This window comes from Lithobates pipiens, unplaced genomic scaffold, assembly GCF_037356315.1.
Source record: "Lithobates pipiens isolate NorthernLeopardFrog02 unplaced genomic scaffold, aLitPip1_a1.2 Scaffold_8, whole genome shotgun sequence".
In the NCBI taxonomy this organism is placed as follows: Eukaryota; Metazoa; Chordata; class Amphibia; order Anura; family Ranidae; genus Lithobates; species Lithobates pipiens.
The window spans coordinates 63309335-63336246 of record NW_027507903.1 but is presented as its reverse complement, the minus strand read 5'-3'; the positions used below and the strand labels follow the sequence as shown (position 1 = coordinate 63336246).

The following is a 26912-nucleotide window of genomic DNA, read 5'->3' as shown; positions in this document are numbered from 1 at the left end:
TGTCAAATACTGGAAAGAAATACTAAAGGTCATCATACAGGTCACCACCATATCGCTCCAACCCTTCATAGCAATATGTATATTGGGCCTGATAGAACAAATAATTCCCACTGTGGATAGCTACACTCTGGTCGGGCTACTTCTCTTTTACGCCCGCAAAGCCATAGCCCTTAGCAGGTGTAAGCCTACTCCTCCTCCTCTCACCCTGTGGAAACAATTGGTCAACAATAGAATAACAATCTTCATACAGAGGCAGGCTAATAGGGGCTGTCCTCAAAAATATGATCAGGTTTGGTCCAAATGGCTGGTGGATTCCTCCACAGCCTCAGACTTGCAACCCTTCTTAACCCACTATCTTCTGCCAATGAATAGGAATTTGCAACTGTGAATGTAATGTATGTTTCTGAGATGCACGTTCTAGCCCCACGATGTCCTCCTACCCATGAATGCCAACCTGCTAAGACCATTGTGATGTCTTGAGCTCCCTGCCGTATTTCATGTAATTGTTTGCCTTATATCATATTTCTGTACGTACCAAAGTCAACTCTTGTCATGACCAATGTATTTTTTGTTAAATGTTTAAAAACGCAACAGATAAAAAAAAAAAAAATGAAGATTTTCTACCTTGAAGCATAAAATTTCTGGTGAGCGGAGAAAAAAACAGCACATGGAAAAAGCATCCTTGATATCGATTGACGCCAGAAGTTCTCCCCCTTGTAGGACAGACTACTGATCGGATTGACTCCATGCGAAAAGAACGTATATTCAAAACCGGTTTAGATCTAAAATTGGTCTGACATCCTTGTACGGTTTTGGAACCGTAAAAAAGGTTTGAATAAAACCCTAATCCTTGATCTACCAAGGGGACCACCGATATCACTCTTTGAGACAAGAGATGATCCAAAGCTAGAAAGAGACTTCTTTTCACTGGATCTCTGGGAACGTTTTGATATGAGAAAACAAGGAGACGGGAACTCTGACATTGTTCCCGTCAGACCCTTGAAAACTGTAGAAGCCTTCCCCCCATTTGAGCGAGTGGGGGTGCCCTTTCACAAGGCTTTAGTATTTTGTTGGTTACCTCCCCAGGTCCTCTTTTGACCCTGGGACTGACCCTGAGGTTTACTTCTAGAATCCTGAGGGTGATGGCCATCGTGACTACCTGGAGGCAGATGCCCCTGGCACTAGAGAAGAAGCACATTTCAAAGAAAAATACTTAAACTTTTTAACCGAAAAAAAGGGAACTTTTCCCATTAGAAATTCTTTGGATATACTTATCCAGATTGTCTCCAAATAACCGTTCACCATAAAAAGGGAAACTAGCCAAGAGCTTTTTGCATGCGCTTCTCGGCTGACCATCTTTCAACCATAGGATTCTATGCACAGGTACCAGACTTAGCATGAGCCGTGAGCCCTGGAGAATAGAATCTTTCATAGCGCCAACTGTAAGGGGGGGGGGGGGCTTTTAGTGAACCCAAGCAGAAGTGGGCTCATCGACTGACTGCGTTATTGGCAGTAAAAATGTGTAGCGGACCAATTCAGTGAGCGACTGTAAACAACCTTTCCTGCGAGCTTGATACTTCGCATCAGGTTCTTTGGAAGGAGACATCAGCCTTTTCCTGGTCAGAGAAATTCGTCATCCCTTGCTCCTTGTTCCTCAGTATGAGGGTCCTGAGCAATGGACGGGGACCTGTTATGCTTAGTCCCACTCTGGGATGCAATTAAAGCATCAAACCTTTACTTCAAGCTTAACCACTTTAAGACCGGGCCTCTTTTTTAGAGGTGATGTTTACAAGTTAAAAACAGTTTTTTTTGCGAGAACATTACCTAGAACCCCCAAACATTATAAATTTTTTTTCTAACATCCCAGAAAATAAAATGGCGATCGTTGAAATACTTTGTCACACCGTATTTGTGCAGCAGTCTTACAAGCACACTTAAAAAAAAAAAAAAAAAAAAAACACTTTTTTGTATTAACAAATAGGGCAGCAGTAAAGTTAGCCCAATTTTTTTTATATTGTGAAAGATAATGTTACGCCGAGTAAATTGATACCCAATATGTGTCACGCTTCAAAATTGCGCCCGCTCGTGGAATGGCGACAAACTTTTACCCTTAAAAATCTCCATAGGCGACATTTAAAAAATTCTACCAGTTGCATGTTTTGTGTTACAGAGGAGGTCTATGGCTAGAATTATTGCTCTCACTCTACCGATCGCAACGATACCTCACATGTGTCGTTTGAACACCGTTTTCATATGCGGGCGCTATTCACGCATGCGTTTTTTTCTGCACACGACTTCGGCGGGATGGGGGGTGCGTTTAATTTTTTTACATTTATTTTACCTTTTATTTTTACACGGTTAAAAAAGAAAAAAAAATTGTGTCACTTATTCCTATTACCAGGAATGCAAACATCCCTTGTAATAGGAAAAAAAAAAGCATGACAGGACCTCTTAAATATGAGATCTGGGGTCAAAAATACCTCAGATCTCATATTTGGACTTGAATGCAAAATATTGTCATTTTGAAAAGGTGACAAAAAAAATAAAAAATGTGCCTTTAGGATGTATGGGCGGAAGTGACGTTTTCGCCCTGCTATGGTATGGAGACAGATGGGGGGGCATCTTCCCCTCACTCCTAGCCTCTCCATAACTAGCAAGGAGACATACGCGATCGCCTCCACTGCTGCTCTGGTAAGCGGCGGAGGGCGCTGGATCATGGCGAGAGGGAGCCCTCTCCCGCCACCAATAAAAGCGATCTTGCTGCGAATGCAGAGACCCCTTTTAACTTGTAGCCGACCGCCAGCCAAACACAGGGGTACTGAGGTTATGGCAGCTACCAAAAAGTGCTGGATCCCAGAACTCTAAAAAGAGAAGCATTACAGGCAAAACCTTGTTTCGTCGGATACAAGGCCCGTGTACCATTCAATTCGGCCAAAAAAAGACACTTTCAATGGATCCAGTCTGCATAGCAAGCCCCAGCAAGGATTGTTTCAGTGGAGCTCAGCACTGCATATCTTCAATTGTGACCAACACCTTAGATACTGACGAAAAAAACTGAGGTGCTCCCACCAGTGGGAGGTGTTCTATAGGGAGTGCACTTTTTAATTTAGCATTTGCATTAGACCAACAGCAGGTTAGACAGACGGGACCTAATGCCTCTGTGGCAATAAAAACCCAAAGGGTGCTGTGTTGTAAGCTCACTAAAAGGTTCAAAGAGCTCATAGAATTTCTGTCAGGGTTGAAAGGTATTTTTCTCTACTTGCGGAATTTCAAAAGAGATAAAATATGGGGGGCTTTTGCAGATAATGAAGAGATGCACTGCATTTTAAATAACCATGCTTAGTATAGGTAACATGGATGGCAAGCCTAGAATTCAGTCTGTACAATTTTCTATGGTTTTTAAAATTCTATGTACATTGAAGTTGTGTTTACAGAATTTCATTACATAAATACGAATGGTCTACAACAGAAGGGCTGAATCCAAACCACCCGTACCTAACTGATTGATGAGATCTGCAGATACACGTAACATACGGTAGATTATATCACAAAATCCTTTTAGCCAGAATTTACATTTGGAAATTTAAAAGCAGGCATATGCAATTAGCGGACCTCCAGCTGTTGCAAAACTAAAAGTTCCATCATGCTCTGCCTCTGGATGTCATGCTTGTGGCTGTCAGTCTTGCTATGCCTCATGGGACTTGTAGTTCTGCAAAAGCTGGAAGTCCGCTAATTGCATATTCCCAATTTAAAGGATTAGTTCACCTTTAGGATAAAAAGTTCACATGCATTCTAGCATTCACAGTATGTTAAAACAATGCTTGGGTTTTGAAAAAAAGATTTTCAATTACCTACCTGTAGGTGGTTGTGACCTCTCCCATATGCTTCTGTCCTGCCTAGATGGCAAATAAGGATCTTCACCAGCATACCTTGGTATAATAACATTGTGCTTTGATCACATAAAGTAACACGCATCACAGGTCAATGTTTTGAGACCTTGCATGATTCCTTTTTCAAGACAGATTTAAAAATAGATCCTGTGAGGTCCCAAAATGTTGGCCTGTGATGCCTGCTACTTTAAGTGAATAAAGGACAAGATTATCACTATACCAAGGTATGCTGGTGATGCTCATTTTGCTGCGATTGCATGGAGACGTCATCCACCAATTTTCTACACAAACTGTGGGCAAGCCTGTAAGGAGTGTGACAGATGCAATACAAATACTGTCTAGATGGGAAGATATACCAGACTTTGGGTGCAGGATCACAGTAGCCAGAGATCTGGTTTGTTCAAAATGTGTGCATGTGTAGTGTAATCTCTCTTCCTCTGTCACACAATGCTGAGCTCAGTCTCTGCTGTGACAAAGGAAGAGAGCCCATTGTACATGCAGAGGTTTTTATTTGAATAAGCCAGACCCGATTACATTTATACAATAATAACTGAGCAAAGTGTATGGAATGTTGTGTTTTTGTTACTAGATAAGATGATAGTACTGTTATGTTTTATGCGCTTGCAAGCTGGGGAATGCCCATAGGCTTTGTTTTGTAACTATATACTTTAAACCTTTAATAGCAAAAAAATAAAAATAAAATGAATAAGCCAGACCTGTTGTCTCCGTGAACCTGGGGTATGCACTCAATACCTGGTACATCTTGGCAGGGAGAGGGCACCCACCTAGGAGTTTTTTCATGACTTTCATGGTTTAGGAGTGGCCTTACACAGCCTACATGTGTGACATGGAAAAGAATGCACTTTTATTGTAATGGGGATGCTGGAATGCATAGGCAATTGTATCACGAAAGGTGAAGTAACTCTTTAATGCTGCATTATAGAGGCTATGTTATAATTATAGTCACAATTCAGTACCAACTTACTCAGCTGTAAGTTGATTATGGCAGCAGATTTCCCTGTGGTCAGTGACCACACATTAAGATCTTCTACAGCGTACACATCCTCTATTTTCATCAGGTCTTGTTTGATTTGATCCACATTCAAGTGCCTTGGAACTCCTGGAATAAAGTAAAATAGGATTTTATAAATTGGGAGATTCACGTGTAAACATGTTCTGCATATATTGCTGGTGTAAAAATGTTAATACCGTTTAATCATAAACTGACACTCCCTCCAGAATAATTTCACAATAACCAAGTTGTGTAAGAAGATTGCAATCAACGATCCACTATTGTCAGCAAATTTCACAACAGCCTTAATAATGTAAATCGCCAAACAGGTTGTCAGAGAAAAAAAAAAAAAAAAGGGTTCTGCTCACCTTCAAGTATTATAAGCACGGTGTCTCGTATAAGCTTCAGAGTAGTGAAGATGACAAGTACAGAAAATACGTAGGTACAGATTGGATCAGCAATTTTGTATTCTGGCTGAAAAGATAAAAAATGATTTGTTAAATGTTTTGTGGTTTTGCTTTTCAGAATATGTAAATTATATTATCGGTCCTACAATCAAGATAGGGTTTAAATTATATGCTGCAAAATCTAGGCAAGGCCTGTTCTCTTTGGTCGCTTTCCTAGTGGAAAGGAATCAGAAAATAACAATAGTTGCCCTATTTTATAAGTGTGAAAATTTTTCACATTTTCATGCTCGCATGTCAGGCACAGGGCAACTGACTGACCACCAGTATTGCCTGCAGCTGACCTTTCCCTCATTACGGACTTGTCAAGAGTAAAGGTTATGCTTTCTGATGCCAGATTCTCCAGCAAGAACAGTGAGCAGAACTCATGAGACTAACAGTCACAGGTAGCAATGACAGATCTCACACTGCAGATATACAGCGGTTAAAGGAGGAAAAGCGCTCTAGAAAGTTTTAAATATTGCCTCCCCTCTACTTGTACTAATGCTACACATTGTTTCTAATAAGCAGTGTAAATACTTTTTTAATCCGTTTCCTACAGGTCACACGACTGCACAACTCCAGGTCCTGGGTGGCTGCTGTGAAATCCATCAATGGTCAGGAATCCCCAGAGCAGTGATGCGACTATACCAGTGCCAATGTTCTGGGCGTGGGGGGCTTTCTGCTGCTCTGGGGAGTTCTTAACACTGGGTCTCTGTCCTGCAAATTCTTCACCTTGTCGATGCTTTGGGAATTCACCATCAGCTCTTGCAGCCGTCACCTAGGACCCAGAGCTGTGTAGTCATGTAACCGTTGGGAAACAGATTTAATTTTTTTTTTTTTTTAATTTAAACTGATTAGAAATGTTATGCAGCATATAAAAAAAAGGGGGGGGGGGCAGCATTTATAGCTTGCTTAGTAGAGAGCATTTACTTTTAACACAGAAATGTCTCGGCAACCCAACATACCGGGAAGTGCAATGCTATTTTTCAGAGAATTAAAGTCAAAAGGTAATTTTTTCAGGTTACTGCTTGAGCACATTTCTAGATGTTCCCTGCAACATATCAAATCTCCAAATCTTTACTTTTTTAGTTTAAGTTCACTTCAAGGGCCTATTCACACCAGGTGCAGTAGGAAAGTACAGTATGCAGTAGCATAGCACAATGCAATCCACTGCATCCAATAGAAATTAAATAAATGAGACTTTATGGTACTTCAAAAAAGTTCACAAAAAATAAAAACAAACGAGGTGATGCACCAGGACTGGCACATTTTCACTGCTGTCATCCTATCATATACTAGTGGCTGCATTCTAGCACAGAAGCGGCTGTGAATGGGTCCTAATAAAACACTTTTTTCCATTATAGGCCGACAGAATATTTAAGGAAAAAAAAAGAAATCCCAAAATGTTTTTTTTTATCCATTTCTTTTTATTACAGTACTTTTTTTATCCATTTCTTTTTATTACAGTACTTAACATTGAACACTGTAACCTCAAGTTGCTGGCCTATTTTGTCAATGAAGCCTAAATGTAGCCATTTCGCCACAGCTGAGATGATGATAATCACGTGATAGGTTTCTGATTACTAGCAGAGCATGAAGCTGTAAGCGACAGCCGGGATTGAGAACCACCAGCTGCGCATGGGAGGCTCTCAAAGGAAGGTGGTTTATTAAAGAAGTTTACCTTTCTGAACATGTTACACCCATATGGTGTAACACAGTGGTCATCAACCCTGTCCTCAGGGCCCACTAACAGGCCAGGTTTTATGTATTACCTTGGAGGATGCAGACTAGAATACTGCAATCACTGAGCAGCAAATGATATCACCTGTGATGTATTTCAGTTATCTTGCAAACCTGGCCTGTTAGTGGGCCCTGAGGACAGGGTTGATGACCACTGGTGTAACATATTCAGCATCAGACCCCTCTCTCTCTCCTCATGACAGAAATCCAGGGATATTCTCGTTGCACCTGTCAGAATTCAGAGAGACCTTGGCTGAGGGGCATCCCCAGATCCCTGTGAATCAATGAACTAAAAGTACTGACGGCCTTTGCGGCTGTCGACTTGTAGTTCTCAATGAACTACCACAACGCTATTGAGCGCTCTAGGAAGTTCATTGAACTTCTGGTCATTCAGTAACTGCCCACCCGTATCTGTGGTACAGACAGACTGCTACACAGTCTGCTGGACCGTGGATTTACACCAACATTCTGCTGAACATGGGTGCAATGCCTTACATGTTCTAATTAAAAAAAAAATTTTTTAAATGTACGTATTTTTTTTACCTGCAGATTTATTTATTTCATAAAAGGTATGTAGCAATTGCAGGTGGGAAGGGGTTTAAAGAAAAACTGTACTTTTAAAACACATTAGCTCTTTCAATAGTGCCACCCAACAACTCTCCAAATATATCTTGTTAAAGTTCACCTTCTGAAGCATGTTACAAGTTATATTCATACACAGGGTATATCATACAAGGGACATTCCACCCACCCCAAAAACACTGTCATTCATTAATAGAGTTCTGTGAATGAATGAACTACAAGTCCCTTCTTCCACCATGGCAGAAGGCTTGTAGTTCTCAGTGAACTGTGAGAAGAAGGGCAGAAAGCTGTAGGACTTGCTTTACTGATCAAGGGTACAATGCTCTGCACATCATTACTGCCAACTGATTGGTTGCTAGAGGTTACTGCACATCATAATTGCTCACCAATTGGTTGCTATAGGTTACTGCACATCATAATTGCTCACCGATTGGTTGCTAGAGGTTACTGCACATCATAATTGCTCACCAACTGGTTGCTATAGGTTACTGCACATCATAATTGCTCACCGATTGGTTGCTAGAGGCTACTGCACATCATTACCTCTGCATCAAATTGTGAGTGTGGCTAAACTGCACTAAAAATGAGGCATTGTTATAAACCAGGATTTCAGGGGCACGCTACGTGCAGAGTGCAGGGCTGAGGGGCACACTATGTGCAAAGTGCAGGGTTGAAGGGGAAACTTTGTATGGAGTGCATGGCTTAAGGTTGTGTACATCCAAGTTCTCCATTGAATATGAGGTAAATACAGCACATTAGTTAAAATATAGAGATAAATACCACAAAAAAACATGATAGCAATCATTAAGCCAAGGTTCACATCACTGTGGGTTAGAAATCCTGCAAGTTCCGCTGAACTTGCACAGTTTCAATGGCTATTTGACAGACATCTGTGCGGGTTCCTGCACGGATAGGAACACAAATCTCCCCCCACCCTGAAGTCGCCAAAAGTAGTACAGGAGCTACTTTTGGGAATCGGTGCGGCGCAGCACTGTTTCAGGCATTGCCATTGCCGGCAATAGCCGCCCAATATGGCATGCAATTTGACATGTCAAATCGCATGCCAAGTTGTACCAAGGTGAACCTAGGCTAAGTCAATTCATTAAAAAACACATTATTTATCAACTGGTGTTTGCTGGTGGTATTTTAGAAATGTGCAAAATAATCCTAGGTTCACACTAAATGAGACTTTGAAGTAGCACAATTTCAAAGCCGCAGGTCAGTGCAATTTCTGATGGCTGACACCTGTGCAACTTCATGCACAAATATCTATGGAATTCGCACCTGAAATCAGTAAAAAAAAAAAAAAAAGTGCAGGAACCTTTTTTCCAAATGGGTGCAGCAGCAAAAGTCGGAGTTGCACCGATTTGAACGTTTCCATCGCCAACAATAGGGTGCAAATTCTCACACCGATGTGAACGGGGGCTAAGAATTAGAGGAACTCTGCACTGGCCAGGAAGTGAAAAGTATACACTGTATCTGTGTGAATATATTCTCCTCTGAGCTCAGGAATGAAAATAAAATTGTAACATTTAATCAGAGGTAGATTTTGTGAACGAAAGCACACTAGAATGTTTTTATAGTTTTACAATATTGCGGTGTGCCTTCTGGTGCAGTGTTGGCTTTCATTAAAAGAAAAATTGTGAAATAAAAAACGCAAAATGTAATCTCTACATATCGCAAAACATAAATATTTAATGCATTTGGGAAATAACACTTTTTTGTGAAGTGACTAGTTTTTAGATGAATATCACAAGTTATTTTAACTCAAAAATGTATGCGGTATTCAAACACAAAGCATGCACTGTTCACATTTGGATGGGGACAATACCTTGAATCGGATGATGTATGCAGCAATCAAAACACCAATGCTTTGAGCGAGATCTCCAAGTGCATGTACAAATGCCGCTCTAACCGCAAGGCTTCCATGGCTGTGGCCATGAGGACTGGGAGAAGAACTAGTTGGAGCATTATGAGAATGCGAGTGGGAATGAGGGTGGCCCGCCTGGTTTAACAGAAACCCCATTCTATAGACAGGGAAAAAAAAAAAAAAGTCAGGAACTGAAGAAGAAAGTCCATATAAAAGATGTTCTACACAGCTCAGCGAGTTTCACCTTGATTTATGAAATTACTATAACCCATGTATGTACCAACTAGAAAAGTGCTTATGCTATTTGTTCACAACAATAAACATATCAAGATTTTTTTTTTACCAATTTGTTTTTCACTTGCCTCATCTAAAGCACCAAACTCCCTACTTTTACTTCTAGAGATAAGGAAGGAGGTACATAAATACATGCGCTTTATTTAACATCCCAATTAGCCTTTTACTTCACCGATTTATTTGCCAACGGTCAATACTGGAGTTCATTCAAAGTAAACCACAGTGTATACAAAGTAAATGCCAGCAATTGAATAAAACGTGAGCACAGAGTTCTTGCTCAACACACCTATAAGAAAACAGCGAATAAACAGATTAATACCTTTTTTGTAAGTAACAAATCAACTAGAAAAGCACTTGGTTAATCTGAGTGTGTATATAGTAGTGTCCTATTGTTCAGATTTCCTGGCAGCTTTACTACAATTGTTTTTCTAACTCCCGATGCAGCTTGCCAAGTTGAAGGAAGGCACAGGTAGCACCCATAAAATTACTATTAAAGCACGGCATGTTTGTTTTTTAGGCAATTTTGGCAGCCGATTTAATCCCATATTGATTATGCAGCTTATTCATCTTTCAATTCTTCCCTTTGTTCAAGTTTTAAGCTGGTGCCATGGCCACTGACTCAGGTTTCTTGTTTCAGGTGACTACTTTCTCTTGCAGCAACCAATAAGTAACCCTTGCATGCAGAGACTAGCATTGTGTCTCCCTACACGATGTGCTTCAATAGACATAAATCCCCATAGCCTAGGACTACAAAGCACTCCCCCTGCTTCACTGTCCACCATTAACAAAAGGTTAGGGAATCTGCACAGAGAGAAGAAACCAAGCACATTGAAAGTTGTAAACTGCAAGTGCTGAGATGAGAATTTTAAACTGTTAAAGATGAATTCCAGATATGGCAATTTTTACAGTTATATTGTTCCAGCTTGGGTCAATGTAGGTATGCATGTCCTATACCTGTGGGATCCCCATGGAAGTTGGAAATCACTGTAGTAGGCACCACTACTGCAGTAATAGTTGCTAGCTTCTGGGTCTTTTGCCAAGTGGCCCAGCTGCAGTGCTGCATTGTGAACACAGGCAGCCACTAGCTTGGAATGGGTGCCATTCACAGAGGAATCCTTACATTCATTGATCCCATTAGGGAACGCTTTGCATCTTCTCAATGAATGCAAAGAGTCCTCTGACTAAACAAGGTAGAGGCAGAGCAGTGATATTACAAACGCCATCTCATCCAAGCCGTTAATGTTTTGCATTTATTAAGAAAATAGAAAGTGTTCTCTGAATGGCACCCGTGCTGAGTAGGCGACCTAGCATGTTCAGTAAGCAGCAGTGCAGCTGCTCAACAGCCTGGAGTGTAGGGCACACTTAAAAGGAGTTGTAAAGTTAAAAAGTTTATTATTGTTATGCATTCTGTGCATTAAGAAAAAAAGCCTTCCGTGTGTAGCAGCCTCCCCAGCACCATGAATACTTACCTGAGCCCATCCCAATTCAGCAACCACGAGTGTCTCGGCCATCCGAGACTCTCCCTTCTGATTGGCTGAGAGACAGCAGCAACGCCATTGGTTCCTGCTGCTGTCAAAGTCAGATAGCCAATCAGGGGGAGAGGGGGAGAGAGGGAGAGGGAGCCGTGTCTGAATGGACACAGGGAGTTGTGACTCGGGTGTCCCCATAGCAAGCTGCTTGCTGTGGGGGCACTCAACAGGAAGGCGGGGCCAGGAGCACCGAAAAGGGACCCAAGAAGAGGAGGATCCGGGCCACTCTGTGCAAAACCAACTACACAGAGCAGGCAAGTAGAACAGGTTTATTTTTATATAAAGAGACTTAACAATCACTTTAAGCGTATACCTGTGCAAATGGCCCTGTTTGCCACGGGGATGCACTGGCGTTTCCTGCATCCCCATGCAGGCAGTTCCATTCATGTCAATTGGGACACAGTTGCTCTGCAAGTGTCCGTACAAAGCGGCTGTGTCCGTACAAAGAACTGCATCTGCATCTCAATTGACATGGACGGGACTGACTGTATGTGGATACACAGAACATCGGTGCATCCCTGTGTGGGGAAACATGGCCCCATCACATGGGTGTACAGTTAAAGTGTAACTAAAGGTTTGGTTTATTTAAAAAACACATACATGTTATACTTACCTCCTCTGTGTAGCTGGTTTTGCACAGAGTGGCCCCGATCCTCCTGTTCCGGGGTCCCTCATTGGCGCTCCTGGCTCCTCCTGTTCTCGATTGTCTCAGAGAGCCGCTCTCCCGTGTCCTGCTGCTGCGTCTATTGACAGAGACAGCAGGAGTCTCTATAATTTTGATATCTGGAAATCTGCTTTAAACTGGGAAATATTTATTATACCATGCTTAAAGCGGAGCCCATTCGCTTATTTGCCTCCTCCACCGCCCCCCGCTGTCACATTTACCACCTGGGGGGGGGGGCAAGTACCTTGTTTGACAGGTACCCGCTCCCACTTTCAGCTTACTTCGCCATGGCAAACTCATCCTGACTTAATTTTTTCTGAAGGAGCCTGGAGCTCTGCTGTAATGTGTTAAAGAGGTTGTAAACCCTCCTGAAAAAAAAAAAAAAAAAAAACACCCTGCAAGATAAAAGCATAATGAGCTAGTATGCATAGCATACTAGCTCATTATGAATTACTTTCCCGAGAACAAAGTCTCTGCAGCGGTCCTTGTCTCCCCCACCGGCTGGAGACATCTATCCCGGAGGTTACTTCTGGGTATCGCGGCTCCGGCGCTGTGATTGGCCGGAGCCGCGATAATGTCACTCTCGCGCATGCGCAGGAGCCGCCGGGAACGGCACAGTACAACTGAAGCAACGGCACATACTAATACAGGAATATCTCCTTAACCCTGCAGGTTTATGAGAAATCCAGTGCAGCTACAGGCAAGCCTAATTATAGGCTTGCCTGTAGTTTAAAGTGGTTGTAAAGGGTTTACAACCACTTTAAGCTATAAAACGCTAAGCGTTTAATACTACAATAAAAGGGTGACTACATATTCGTAGAAAAAGAAATGTGACAAATAAAAAAAAAAAAACGATATAGCATATAAAATTGCTACACAAGCGATATTGTAACTGAATGTCATTAAAAATCACCTTTCCTTTTCAAACTGCACCATTGTAATTTTCTGTAAAATTCAATGCTACCTGGAAGCATTCTGTATGCAGTTGGTATACAGAAGGCCCCCAACAATGTAATTTCCTGTGTCAATGAGGAACTCTGCAAGTACAAGTCAGGTGTTAAGCATACTCGGCAACAAAAATTTCATTTTTACTGAGATATTCCCTACAGGTTTATCACTTTTAAAAAGGATTGCAGACACTGCAACTTCCTCATCAGAACATTCAAAGTGCACCGGATGATTAAAATGTTACACAATACCATTGGGAATCAGTTTCCAAACAAATGTTTTCTTCAGAGCAGGAACCAATCTACAACAAAGTTTGTTAAAATCCTTACAATGTACATCACCATAAGGGGATTGTTTTTTCTCTTACTCTTTAAGCATTTAATAGGACTGGCTGTGAGATGGAGAAAGCAACTTATATCATTTTACCCACAGCAAGTGCAGTCACTTAAGAACTCAAGAATCCTATAAGTTGATGGCAAATTCTAAGTTTTACAGCAAAAACATGCTTTAATGGGTAGTTGAGGTGCACTATATGTATTCCTAAAAATGCTGTCTCCCCCTCCTACCTATGCTGCATAGCCTGTATAAAAAAAAAATAATAATAAAAAAAGGATCTGTGTACTTACCTTTTTTTCCAGTCTGCTCTAGTGCAGGCATGTGATCCAGCAGCTCCCATTTTTTTAAGAGACTGCGCCACAATTGCTCTGAATTCACGCAGCCTTGACATCACCCGCCTGATCCCATTGCCCTTACTTCCTGCAACAGCCACTCACTGACTGCACCAGAGCAGATACAGATTTTTTTTTTCTTATACAGGTTATGCAAAATAGGTAGAAGGATGGGGGAGCCAGCATTTTTAAGAATACTTTTAGTTAGTGGTATCCTCTACTTTAAAGGAGGTTGGGCATTTTTATTTTGGCCACTGAGTGTACTATAGAGCCATGCAAAGAGCAAAAAAGAGGTGACTTTGGAGCTGCACATATACAAACCCAAGGACAGAAGAAAAGTATATACCCAAAATGACACTTTATTGATCAATGAATTAAAAACAATATGTAAAGGTATTCTGCCCATCCCTGGGATAGGCTCTATTTCCTGTTGGACCCCAACTGTACATGCAATATCATTACATAATAACATATGCAGGAACACTGTTGTAGGTCTCAATGCGTTTCACAAATATGTAAAGTAGAACTAAAAGGCAGTGGGACAGAGTGCAGAGGGGGATTAGAACACCTGTCAGTTTTTATTGCAGTCTGTGTCCACCCTCTATATATTTGTCCTGTTTACCATTATCATTGAAACTGAAAGTAAAAGAAAAAACCCAGAATTTGGGATGTCCCCAAAAGTAATAAGAAAAGTAAGAGGGGAAATCTTCCCATGGGGACACTGGTTCTGGTGACCGGGGGGGTATTTTCTCTCTGTTTGGCTATGGGACAGGAAGCAAAGGGAAATCTCAATGGGCCCAGACGGCGAAAATAAATTTGACCGGAGATATAATCCTCCTTTACTCTGTCCAAAATGAAAAAAAAAAAAAAAAGGTTTGCTCATAGTTCTACTTTAATGGAGACATACAGCAAAATAGTTCAGTGTGCACGTGGCATCACATCCAAGGAAAAACACAAATTTATTCCAACAGCAGATATGTGGCTGCCCTAGAGAAATCTCGAAGGCTGGGAAAATAATGGATAGAAAAATTGTGGATGGAACTTCTGATTAATGGAATCAATGCATGGGCCTGAATATTTAGAATAGACAGCCAACCATGGGAGGATAATTCTCCACTTAGGATAGGACTATACACTGCATCTAAATTGAGCCAAGGGCAAGTAGTGCCATTCACATCAAAACCCCTCTAAAATCATCCACAGAATGTACTGTAGAGAACAAAATATCCTCATGTCAAATGTTGTGTAAACTGTTTGTAGGAGCCGATGAGCGCACCTATGCTCATACAGTTAGACGGCTTTCACACCAAGTTGCCCATAGCGCCGGTGGTAAAACGCCGCTATTTTTAGCAGCGCATTTTGGCCGCTAGCGGTGCGCTTTTGCACCCCTGCTAGCGGCTGAGAAAGGGTTAAAACCGCCCGCAATAGCTGCGTTTTTCAGCGCTGCCCCATTGATTTCAATGGGGAGCAGCAGTGGAGGAGCGGTAAACACACAGCTCCTTCACCGCTCCAAAGAAGCTGCTGGCAGGACTTTTCCTGATGTCCTGCCCTCAGGCTTTCACACTGGAAACAATGGAGCAGCAGTTTAAAGGCGGATTGCAGGCGCTATTTCTAACGCTATAGTGCCGTCAAAATGCCCTCGGTGTGAAAGGGGTCTTAATGTATGAAATAATGGTTAAGTGTAGGCATCTACTCCACCCAAATCAATACTGATCAGAAATGTCACACAGAAAGCTGATTTGTCCATTTGAATTCAACTCACTCACGTGATAAATAAAATGTACCCATAAAACATAGCTTTTACTGTAACTTACATGAGATTTACAGCAACACCAACAGCTGCTGTTATCAACATTACATCTCCATTAATTGTGTAGTCCATATGGATAGTCCTCTGCACTGCTTCATAGAGCAGGAAGCCTGTGAGAATGTACACCAACAATACACTAATAATGGCAGAAAGGACCTCTACAATAAAGAAAAAAAAAAAAAAAACACATTAGGAAAAAAGTAGACTCAGTAATGCAAAGCCATGAAGAGCTCTCTGCAATGCAACAATTGTGATATACAGCTGCAAACATTTATATTAAAGCAGTTTTAAATCCAACGACAAACTTCACAGACTTATATTTCCGCCTTTGCTGTTAAATTTAATAAACCCCACTATAGGTTTTATATGTATTCCAACTTAGTGTGTGTGTGTGTGTGTGTGTGTGTGTGTGTGTGTGTGTGTGTGTGTGTGTGTGTGTGTGTGTGTGTGTGTGTGTGTGTGTGTGTGTGTGTGTGTGTGTGTGTGTGTGTGTGTTCCTTTTTTTTCCCCTTCGGAGAAGTATTTCTAAGGGTGGCTTCTACTGTCCACAAAAGCTTGGGATGTGCAATTAGCGGACAAATTAAAGCCTGATAGACCCAGTAGGCTGAATGAATAAAAAACGATAAGCTTGCTGTTCTAACCATGCGATGTTAGCAGAGCGATATTCCAGCTCAGCTATTGTGTTCTGACCCCCCCCCCGCAGAAGCCAGACATGCTACTGGACTCGCCAAATGTCGGCTGGTTTCTATTGAACTGAACAGGCTGATATTCAGCCCATGTGTAGTGTGTACTTTTTTTTTTTTTTTTTTTTTTTTTTTTTTAGAGAAAGATTTGTTTAAAATTACATTAACATACAATGTACCACACAAGCCTTGAGATCTTTAACCCTTTGTGAGGATGGACAGAGTGTAAAGTTTTACAACTGGTAATGAGATATTACAGTACAGACAGGGTTAATTATAGCAAAGATAGTATCCAAGCCCCTTCCTTAACATCACATAGGTAGGATTTTCAGTAAAAAGCCTGGTAGCATTTTTAAAAATATTTATATAGGTTATGCTACGTGAAGCTATAAATATAAAGTAGGCGTTATCCCATAATGCACTTAATGATATGCAATTTCATGAACACCCATGCCCTCCTTATGCTCCAACTGACTCACACATTCCCTGCCACCACTGGTTCTCTTTTCCATGCAATGGATCTAAGCCCTGCACTTTTCACATCTACCTAGCTGAACTACAGTTGACATTTTCTTGTAATCCCTCAGCAAAAGTTCCACAAATACCTTTAGTAGCCTGCCAATGAAGTCCACCTAATTCAGAGCATGTAGTGCCTGCTTGCAGCACTTAAGACCAATGAAATTAATTTTGCAGGGTTGGGGCTATCATTATTGTCACTGCAATATGTGTTAATCAGCACCTGTCCATACCTAGCAGTCCTGCTCACTGTATTCTGGACTGGCAGCATTGCCTGTTGATGAAACCCTCCCCCACTATAAGCTGCAGTGTCTGGGAGGGGGGAGAGCGCAAGACTTCCTCGACTGTTATAAACAAGCAGTCTTACATAATCTACAACTGATCTAAAGACCTGGAATTTTTCAGCAATATTTAGTCAAACAAATGATCATGCCCATTATCCCCATCTTAAAGTGGTAGTAAAGTCTTTTTTATTGCTTGTACCTACAGGTAAGCCTATAATAAGGCTTACCGGTAGGTACAGTAATTATCTCGTAAACTTGCTCTGTTTAGGAGATATTCACACTGCATGCAGCCGGTGATGACATCTGTGCATGCGCTCTGAAGGGACAGCATACCCGTGCAGTCCCTTCAGAGCTCCGTGCCTCCCACGTGTATGCCAATCAGATGGCCGGTGAGCTCAAACCTGGAAGGAAGACCACGTGAAGATGGAAGCCCTGTCAGCTATGACAGCATGCGGCTGGAGGGCTTCATTCTAAGCTAAGACTATCAAAATTTCATAATGTGATGCATACTAGCACAGTATGCCATTGTCTTGCAGGGTTTGTTTTTTTTTCTTTAAAAAGGTGCAGTTTAATACCACTTTAGAAAAACATGCACGTGCATTATCTGAACTTAGAAGCATTGTTTTAAAGTTAGCTGCTCTCAAGAGAACATCTCTATCGGCTGAAAAATGCTTCTACACCTAATGCTAACTGGCATGCTTGTGGAACAATCTTTCATTAGAAAGATTGCTCAGAAATCTGACTGTACACACAGCCAACCATCATTAAATGATAGTAGGTGGGCTGTGGACAGAGGGGTACTTTCCTCCATATATGGTGGGAGTGCCCTCTTATCCTACCTTTTTGGGAAATGATACATAAACTTATGCTGGAGGGCCTCGGGATACTTTCCCAATTTTTCAAAATGCTTTCTCCTTCCAGTTCCCCATATGCCTCTCTCGTTATAAACGTAGTGCTCTCCCTCACCTTCTCGGTGCTGCTAGCTAAGCGTCTCATACCGGTTCATTGGAAAAGCTCTCCTGTCCCAAATAAAACGGAGTGGCTGCGGAAGGCGAGGGAGATTTAGGGAGGCAGAGGAGTGGCTCGCCACATGTAAAAAAAACACAAGAAGCTCAAATCCATCTGGGCAAACTAAAAGGATCATATAGCCCATGGCCAGTCTCAACCTCTTCCAGCTTAGATAAACACTATTCTATTGGCATTGGTAGACCCCAACATTTAAACTATTGGCCTTAGTTGACCATTCCCCGTCCACTATCGATTTACCAGGCACTACATCTAAGTAGCTTTGAACCAGATGTTAATGCCAGGACCCTATTCTTGGAATCTGTACAGGAGTTCAGTCACATGATAGTTCAAGATAATGAAGAATAATTTTCTGTGCGCATTAGGCACATTTTCATTTACGTTCCTGAGAATGGATCTCTCCGCTCCTCTGTCAGTGAGCAAGGGGAGATATGTCTACAGGCAGTTCTCAGGTTACAAACAAGTTCGGGACTGTAGGTTTGTTCTTAAGTTGAATCTGTTTGTAAGTCGAAAAAGGTACATTTTTTTTTAAGTGTAGCTCCAGCTAAAAAAAATATTTTTAAGTTTTTTTTGGCTAGCATAGGGAAGGGTTAACAGCCCTGTAATGTTTGTTTTGCTGTCTGTGGCCCTGCTCAGAAGATTTCACCTCATTTTCTGTCCGATGTCAATTGGATTTAGAAAATTTTCTGTTGTTCTGGAAACAAGCCTTGGTGATAAAGCATCAGCGGAGGTGCCTTTTTCCCCATAATAACCCTTACAGGAGTGAATTTCCCCTCTTAGGGGTAGATTTCCTCTCACTTCCTGTTGTCTCCCTCCGTTTGTAACTAAGGGAATGCCTGTACTAGGACCGAAAGTCTGACATAGAGCTCCCTTGTGTTTCAGTGTTGAGGTAGCTCTTATGCCGCGTACACACGGGCGGACTGTATGGCCTACTTAGTCCATCGAAACACATTTCAGCGGACAGTCCGCTCGTGTGTGGGCTTCAGCTGACTTTTTCAGCGTGCAGTCTGGCGTACTTCGGATTTTTCTAAATTCTGTCCGTCATACTTTGGTTTCAGCGGACAATCCGCTCGTGAGTAGGCTAGTTCGACGGACTAAGAATGGCGCATGCTCAGAAAGGATTTACACGGCGGAAAGGTGCATTGCTGTGTATTGGACTTCCTATTTCTAGTCCCGTCGTACGTGCTGTACACGTCATCGCGCAAGCTTTCGACGGACTGTTTGTGCATCCGTGTGTGGTCAAGTCCGTTCATTCGAAAGTAGGACGGACTGTCCGTCGGATTGTATGACGGACTAAGTAGGCCATACAGTCCGCCCGTGTGTACGCGGCTTTAGTTTCTCTATATCTGCTACCTATGTTGCGAGTGATGACTTCTGTATATTTATTTTTTTCATACAGTCTTATTTGTTTTCCTTATTTTTTTTATTTTCTTGATCTGTTCTCTCACAATGCTGCCTAAAATAGACTATTAAAAAAATAAAAAAAAATAAAAATAAAAACCATTGTAGGCATCTTGTTCTCTTTCCCAGTAAAAAGGCATCTTTAAAGCGACCCTGTTGCAAAATTCCCTGAGCGGTCATCCATCTCACGATTTTCAAGTGCAAGGGGAATCTTCTTCATAGGAGGGTGGGTTCTTAGCACCCCATCAATCGTGTTCTTCCTTCTCTCAGGCCCTAGTTCACCATTGTGTCCTGTCCTGACATGACATAGGAGTCAACAGAAGAAAGCACAGAACTCAGTAGGGGACAAGAATCTGATTCTACTGAAAGTGTGTCAAATGAAAAGGATTCTCAAAGGACTAGGACTCTTGAAGAGAGAATGAAGATTGGCCAGGGAAAGAGAAGGGTAAGTAGATTTCTTTTTTTAGACATCCTTCACAACAGTTTCTGGCAGCAAGAATCAGCAAGCTCCATCAGCTAGAATGACAGGTGCATGCAAATAACAATGTGCAATCAACCTATACCAAGTAATGACAGGCTTACAGCAGCAGTGGCTGTAGGTATGTAGTCGCACATCTAGGTGGGATGTGTGGCTACGTGTGAACAGTGACAGTTTCTGTCAGCTTGTCTTTACTTTGTACAGGCTGAACAACTGCTGTCATTCGCACCTGTCATTCCAGCTGCAAGTATCCACTGATTCTTGCACAGGAATCTATTGCACGCAGGTAAACTCTGATGTGAAAGACGAAACTGAGAATGTTTTAAAATAGATCGCTTCATTATCATGATCATTATCTTGAATCAGTGCGTTTCAAGCTCGATTTCTCTTTTTAGGAGCAATTCATTTTTACATTCTGATTTTGGACTTTTATTCAATAGTGGTCAGGTGTATGACTTCTCTATCTTTGGGTGCAGTTTATCCATATGGCTTCTTGTAAGCCCCAGTCCAGGTGGCCCTGCCTAGAATATTTGATAGAAAGACACTTGCTATGGTAATATTCAATATCCTTATGTTGAACAGGTACTTGATTTATAACTCATAAATGTATGTGTATGGTGATGTATGGGATTAAATAATATTGTATGTTCTTAAATATCCCTGACCCTTCTGATGAAGGCCGGGATCATTACAATTGAAATGCATTGGGGTTTTCTTTGGGAAGGATTACTATTAAGAAATTAATTTGTAAACCGCTATATATACACACACACACACACACACCTGCCTTCTAATGGTTATTGCTTTGTATATTACAGGGTACTAGGCCTATTTCACACTCAGGCGTTTTCAAGGCGCTACAGCGCTAAAAATAGTGCCTGTATAGCACCTGAAAAAATTGTCTCCTTTCACTCCAGTGTGAAAGCTGGAGGGCTTTCACACTGGATCGGGGCACTAGCAGGACGGTAAAAAAAAAAAAAAAAAAAAAAAAAAGTCCTGCTAGCAGCATCTTTGGAGCGGTGTATTCACCGCTCCTAAACCGCTCCCATCCATTGAAAGCAATAGGGCAGCGCGGCTATACCACCGGCAAAGTGCCGCTGCAGCAGCACTTCGCTGGCTGCTAAAACCCATTTACGGCCACTAGCGGGGGTTAAAACCACCCTGCTAGCAGCTGAATACCGCCGCTAAAACGACAGTACAGTGGCGCTAAAAATAGCGCAGCTGACACCTGCACGGCCCCAGTGTGAAAGGGGCCTTAATTTTTGCGTTAATAAAATGAATCAATTCTTTTATATTACTATACTTGTTACACTTACTCTTTTGCTGCCAAAGACCCCTTTCACATTGGGGCATTTTTCAAGCGCTTTAAAAAAAAAAGCGCTTGAAAGAAGCCTCATCTGCAATCCCAATGTGAAAGCCCGAGTGCTTTCACACTGAGGAGCTGCGCTAGGTTGTCAAAGAAGCCGCTTGCAGGACTTTTTTGATGCCGTGCCAGTGCAGCGCCTCAGTGTGAAAGCACTCAGGCTTTTTTCAATTGATTTTTTTTAACGCTAAAGCGCCTGAAAAACGCCCCAGTGTGAAAGGGTCGGGCTTTCACATTGGGATTGCAGATGAGGCTTCTTTTAGGTGCTTTTTTTTTTTTTTTTAAACCCTAAGGCCCCTTTCACATGGGACGGATAAGTAATGATCCACCCCGTGATGATCCGCTTGCTCAGCGGGGATCGCTCCGTTGTCCCCGCTGAGCCGGCGGATAACAGGGCGGTCCCGGCACACTGTGCAGGGACCGTCCTGTCAGCTCTCCGCTCTCCTCTATGGGAATCGGACGAACACGGACCGTCTGTCCGTGTTCATCCGATCTGCAGATGGATAGAAAAATAGGATTTTCCTCCGTCTGCAGAGTCGGACAAAAGCGGAGGCGGGAGATAGCGAGTGTCTGCGGATTGCATGTATGTCTGCAAACGGATGGATGAAATACGGACATACGGTCCGCATGTGTGAAAGGGGCCTAAAGCGCCTAAAAACGCCCCAGTGTGAAAGGGGTCTAAAAGTCCCAGGGGGAGTGAGAAACATGGTTTGTTTAGGGGCAATTAAAAATAACTTTCTGCAGCTGAAGTGAAAACAAAAGATTTTGGCTTGCAAATCCCATATATAAGCACATAAACATATAAGGTTACAGTTTCTCAATATGCAGCCTGAAATGTATTTGTTTTTCAAAACACTAAAAGATAAAAACGCACCTAAGCGATGGAATCCAAAGGTGAAACGTTTGTTGGGAGACTTTGCGGAAAGCCACAGTGCGAGCAAGGTCAAAATAATACTGCTGAGATCAGTTAGCATATGAAGTGCATCAGTCATAATAGCAAGGCTGTTAGCAAAGTATCCACCTGTAATAAAATCATTAAAGAGTCAAATAACCTGTTAAGAATTCTCCATTTAAGCCGTCAATGAATAAGACACCTTTGAACACAACGCTGGAGGGAATGAAATACAGTACAGACCACATGTGGGAAACACGTTAGGTTAAGCTATGCATTATGCGCTATTAAATTTACAAGATGTAGACATACTTATTCTACTGTCACTAGGGGACAAAGATCAGAATTTAGGATTAATGGATTAAAATGTTGCAATTAACAGCAATGGTATTTTTAACGATCTCCGTTTACATTCCAACTGCTAATGCTATATATATATATATATATATATATATATATATATATATATATATATATATATATATATATATATATAAATAAAAGGGAGCGTGCAGAGTATTGCACCCGTGATTAGCAGAACACAGGTGCAATCATACCCCCATGTAGACTCTCAGCATAGCGGTTTGCTCATACCTCATACAGGCAGACAGCTACCTGAAAGTAGGAAAATCAATGACTACCAGCGTGCTTCACCAGCACCCTCACTACAATTCTTTAGCCGCTATGGCTGATGGCACTTGTAGGAAATCAGTCACAAGAAACTGTAAATGAATGATGTGGTTGTGTGGGAGAAGCACCGCACAGCGGCACCTTTTTCATATTGTGACAGCAGGTGCAGGGAGAGGACTGCGATAGGAAGGAGGATTGGGGGTGGGAGGCTGTAAATGCTGGAACATTTTACATGTTCCACCCTAAGAACAGGTGGGACATAACAAAAGGTGAACTTATCCTTTAAAGCTAGGGGTGCAACGGATCAAAAAACTCACGGATCGGATTGCTCCTCAGATCAGTCATGGATCGGATCATTTTTCGGATCAGCAAATAATAATTGAATTTGCAAAAACCTGTGAAAATTCCACCACCATATAGTCCCCACTGTAATATCCACAATCTCCCCCACTGTAATATTGGCTGAGTATGGCTGGGTTATGGCAGGGTATTGGCAGAGTATTGCTGGGTATTGGCAGGGTATGGAGGGATGGCTGTCACAGAGCAGCGCTGTGGCACTACAGATCCAGCCCACAGCGCTGCTGACACCGATCTCTCCCCTCCACAGTACAGATCAGTACAGAGGGGGGAGGGAGGAACCAACGTCATGTCATGACGCCGGTTTGTTTATAAGTGATCGTCATTTGACGGAGCAATCACTGGGTGTAGAAAGATGGCCGCCGCTTCGGAGTTAGGCCGAAGCCGCAGCCTTTCCTAAGGCCGAGACCACGGAGCACTCCACGGAGCGCGCTGTGTGCCGATCCAAGCGGGGTGACCCGTTCGGATCACGGATCGGTAACGATTCTTTGCAACCCTATTTAAAGCCATAACCAGTCATTTTAATTTTCTACTGTTCATAAAACATACATTCACTTAAAGTGGTTGTTAAACCACCAATCTATTTTTCATAATCCTCTTTTTTTTACTGTAATAGCCCCCTGTGACTGTGCTTCATGAAAATAATGCTGTATATACCTTGTTTATAGACCACTAATCTGCGCTCATTGACCCGTCACTTCTGTTCTCTCTCGGCCTGACAAATGCAGTCGACGGGGCCAAGGATCCCCCCCAAGCTGATGAAAGTCAGGAGGGGAGGAGGAGTGAGGCGGCCCCACACACTGCATGTGCCATTACAGTAAAAAACTGAGGATTATGAAAAATAAACAGTAATTTGAGCAGCAGGATGGGAGGGGGTGGCGCAGACATGGAGCTGTCAGGCAGAGAAGAGGGGGGAGAGCACACAGGAGACACAGAGCAGGCTGTGAATGGCAGAGGCACGTACCCTGACTCTGGTGTCAGAGCTCGGCAGCCATGATATATTGAGTCAGCATACAGGGGGGAGGGAAGAAACTGGCAGGATCAGCCAGGTATTACAGGTGACACAGGGGGCCAAATTACACAGCACAAGCACTGTGCAGTATAACATGCTTTAACCACTTGCTTACTGGGCACTTAAACCCCCCTCAGTCCCAGACCAATTTTCAGCTTTCAGCGCTGATGCATTTTGAATGACAATTGCGCGGTCATACAACACTGTACCCAAATGAAATTTTTATCATTTTTTTCCCACAAATAGAGCTTTCTTTTGGTGGTATTTAATCACAGCTGGGAGTTTTATTTTTTGCTAAACAAACAAAAAAAGATGCAAAAAAATAAAATAAAAATCATGTTTAATAGTTTGTTATAAAATTTTGCAAACAGGTCATTTTTCTCCTTCATTGAAGTGCGCTGATGAGGCAGCACTGATAGGCTGCACTGGTGGGCACTGATAGGCTGCATTGGTGGGCACTGATAGGCATAGTTAAGGCGGCACCGATGGGCACAGATAAGGCGGCACCGATGGGCACAGGCGGGCACAGATAAGAGGGCACGGATGGGTACCACTGATAGATGGGACTGATAGGTGGCACTGCTGGGCACGGATATGTGGCACTGGGGTGCAGCACCTTTGTTGAGACAGACTGTGGGCACTGCTGGGTGGCACTGTGGGCACTGCTGGGTGGCACTGATAGGGGGGGCACATTTTTTATTTAGGCAGGCAAAGCAGGGGGCAGGTGGGCACTGGCAGGGCTGGCAGTGATCGGGACTAATGTCCCGATCACGGCCGCCGCTGATCGGCTTTTTTTTTTTTCTCCTCGCGCTGTCAGCGTGAGGAGGAATAATAGCCGATTACCGGCTTCGCTCTATCACATGATCAGCTGTCATTGGCTGACAGCTGATCACGTGATAAGGGGTCGGGATCGCTTGCACGGATCGGTGATCAAGCGAGTCTCGTAGACTCGCCGATCACAGAGCGCGCCCCTCAGGGGGCACGCAGGACGCTCGTGCACGGACGTAGTCCCGGAAAAGGAGATCCGCGCTGTAGCCGTCATTCGGCTATAGCGCGGATCTCAAGTGGTTAAAAGGAACAGGATCTTTATTTTATTTTTTTGGGGTAATAAATGCTTTAAATGTTAAATGATTTTTTCCTGACAGACTCCATGGCAGCAACGTGTGGGTTAAGTCCCGCCTCCACTACCCTATAGGACACCACTCCCATAAATCTTTGCTCCCTGCCCATGGCCGTGTTCTTTTTTTGTCCTCCTCCGTAGGACCAGACGTTATGGTCTTTCTACCTGAAGATTGCTCCCACACGGTTCCATTGTTGGTTTGGCCGAATTGCGACTGGATGGAATTGTCGCATGACTCCGCTAAGCCCTAGCTACTAGCGGGGTATGGAGTGGGCATTGGATATAAGCGCTGGAGGAAGCCAGAAACCTAGCCACTGGCAGGCAGGCTGCGCATTTGGTCGGATAGCCCAGCTAAATAGCAGGCGACCTATTTTGCCCTGAGAAGTCCGGTATGTATGGTGCTTACCTTCGGCCTGGAGACGATCGTGTGGGAGCGGTAAGATTGTTCCTCTTTTCCATGGCAGCAGTTTGTGTTTGTTTTTTTTTTGCCGTTTCTCCTTCATTTTCCGTTCGTTTTCTATGTCTGTGTATGTGGGTATAGGCATGACGGTCGGATTAGCCTGCGTTCCAGACCGGCGCTCACTTCCGGGTCTTCGTCGGTACGTTCGTTCTGCGCATGCGCGCGTACGGCACAGGACCGAGGCTTGGTTCGCGCGGGCGCGGTGGCGGCGGGATGACGCTATTCGCGCATGCGCTGTAGCGGTACACAGGTCGCGGTGATGACGTCATTAAGGCGCTTTATTTAAACTTAGAAAATAGCCTGCAGGCTTTGGGAATGCTTGCAGGTTATTTCGTGACTTCCCCTTGTCCAGGTTTTCTGCTGTGGAGGTAGGTGGCCTTCTGGGAGAAGGGGGTGGGCGTGTGTGTGTTTGATTCCCTCAGCCTTACTTATATGTCTTTGCAGCATTTATGGAAACCCCTAGAGATATGGACTCACCTCCGCCGGTATGTGGCCAGCCCTCTCATAATAGGTACTGTCTGGGGAGGAAGTAAGGGGGGGGGAGTGGTCCGGTATTAGTCAGTGTGTTTTCTTTCCTTATCTGTATGTCTCTTCTATCTCTGTCTTAGCCCATCTAGATCAGAACAGCAACGCAGCTCAACGCATAGAGGAAGCAATTCTTCTAAGTCTTACCACCGGCATTCATATTCTAAGTCTAAACATCACGGCTCACCCTCAAGATCTGGGCGCCGTAGCGAGGATCGATCTCGCTCCTCCAAGGCTCATCCTGCCGTTCAGTTATTAATACTTGCTGGGGATGCAGATCGCAAGTTCTTACTGGGAAATCCCTGTGTGACCTCTGCTTTTCCAAAGCCTCTAGTGAGAGAGGGGGTACGGACCAGCATCTAAGGTCCCTTGTGGAAAATGTGGTGAAGAATCCCTCAAGGGGATCGGTGCCAGTCAGGCTCCTGTGCCTCAGTCAGAAGTCACCTCAGTCTCCAGTCAGGGAGTCGCATGCTCAGGAGCTTCTGAGGAAGATAGTACCTGTGTGGGGTTTGACTTTGCCTTACTTTCCCCCTTGGTGAAGGCTATCAGAGAGGCTGTGAACTTGGCTAATCCTTCCAAACAAAGGAAGTATTTTAAGCATCTTAAAAGGGAGCGTCTTAACTTTCCATTCCTGTCTGAACTTGGTGAGGTCATCACGGATGAATGGACTAAAAGTTGAGAAAAAGAATAGTATGCTCTCAAAAGTCCTAAG

General features: G+C 43.0%; 1 protein-coding gene across 1 annotated transcript in view; it reads right to left on the bottom strand.

Moving 5' to 3' along the window:
• The window catches only part of SLC30A4 (solute carrier family 30 member 4), a 49482-nt gene that overhangs the window by 10113 nt on the left and 12457 nt on the right, over nucleotides 1-26912 (bottom strand). Inside the window, exons 2-6 of the mRNA XM_077474087.1 lie at nucleotides 22079-22225; nucleotides 15458-15611; nucleotides 9502-9697; nucleotides 5271-5376; nucleotides 4876-5010 (exon numbers count right to left, since the gene is read on the bottom strand). Coding sequence (XP_077330213.1) covers nucleotides 4876-5010; nucleotides 5271-5376; nucleotides 9502-9697; nucleotides 15458-15611; nucleotides 22079-22225 — 738 coding nt within the window. The remainder of the gene's footprint in view (nucleotides 1-4875; nucleotides 5011-5270; nucleotides 5377-9501; nucleotides 9698-15457; nucleotides 15612-22078; nucleotides 22226-26912) is intronic.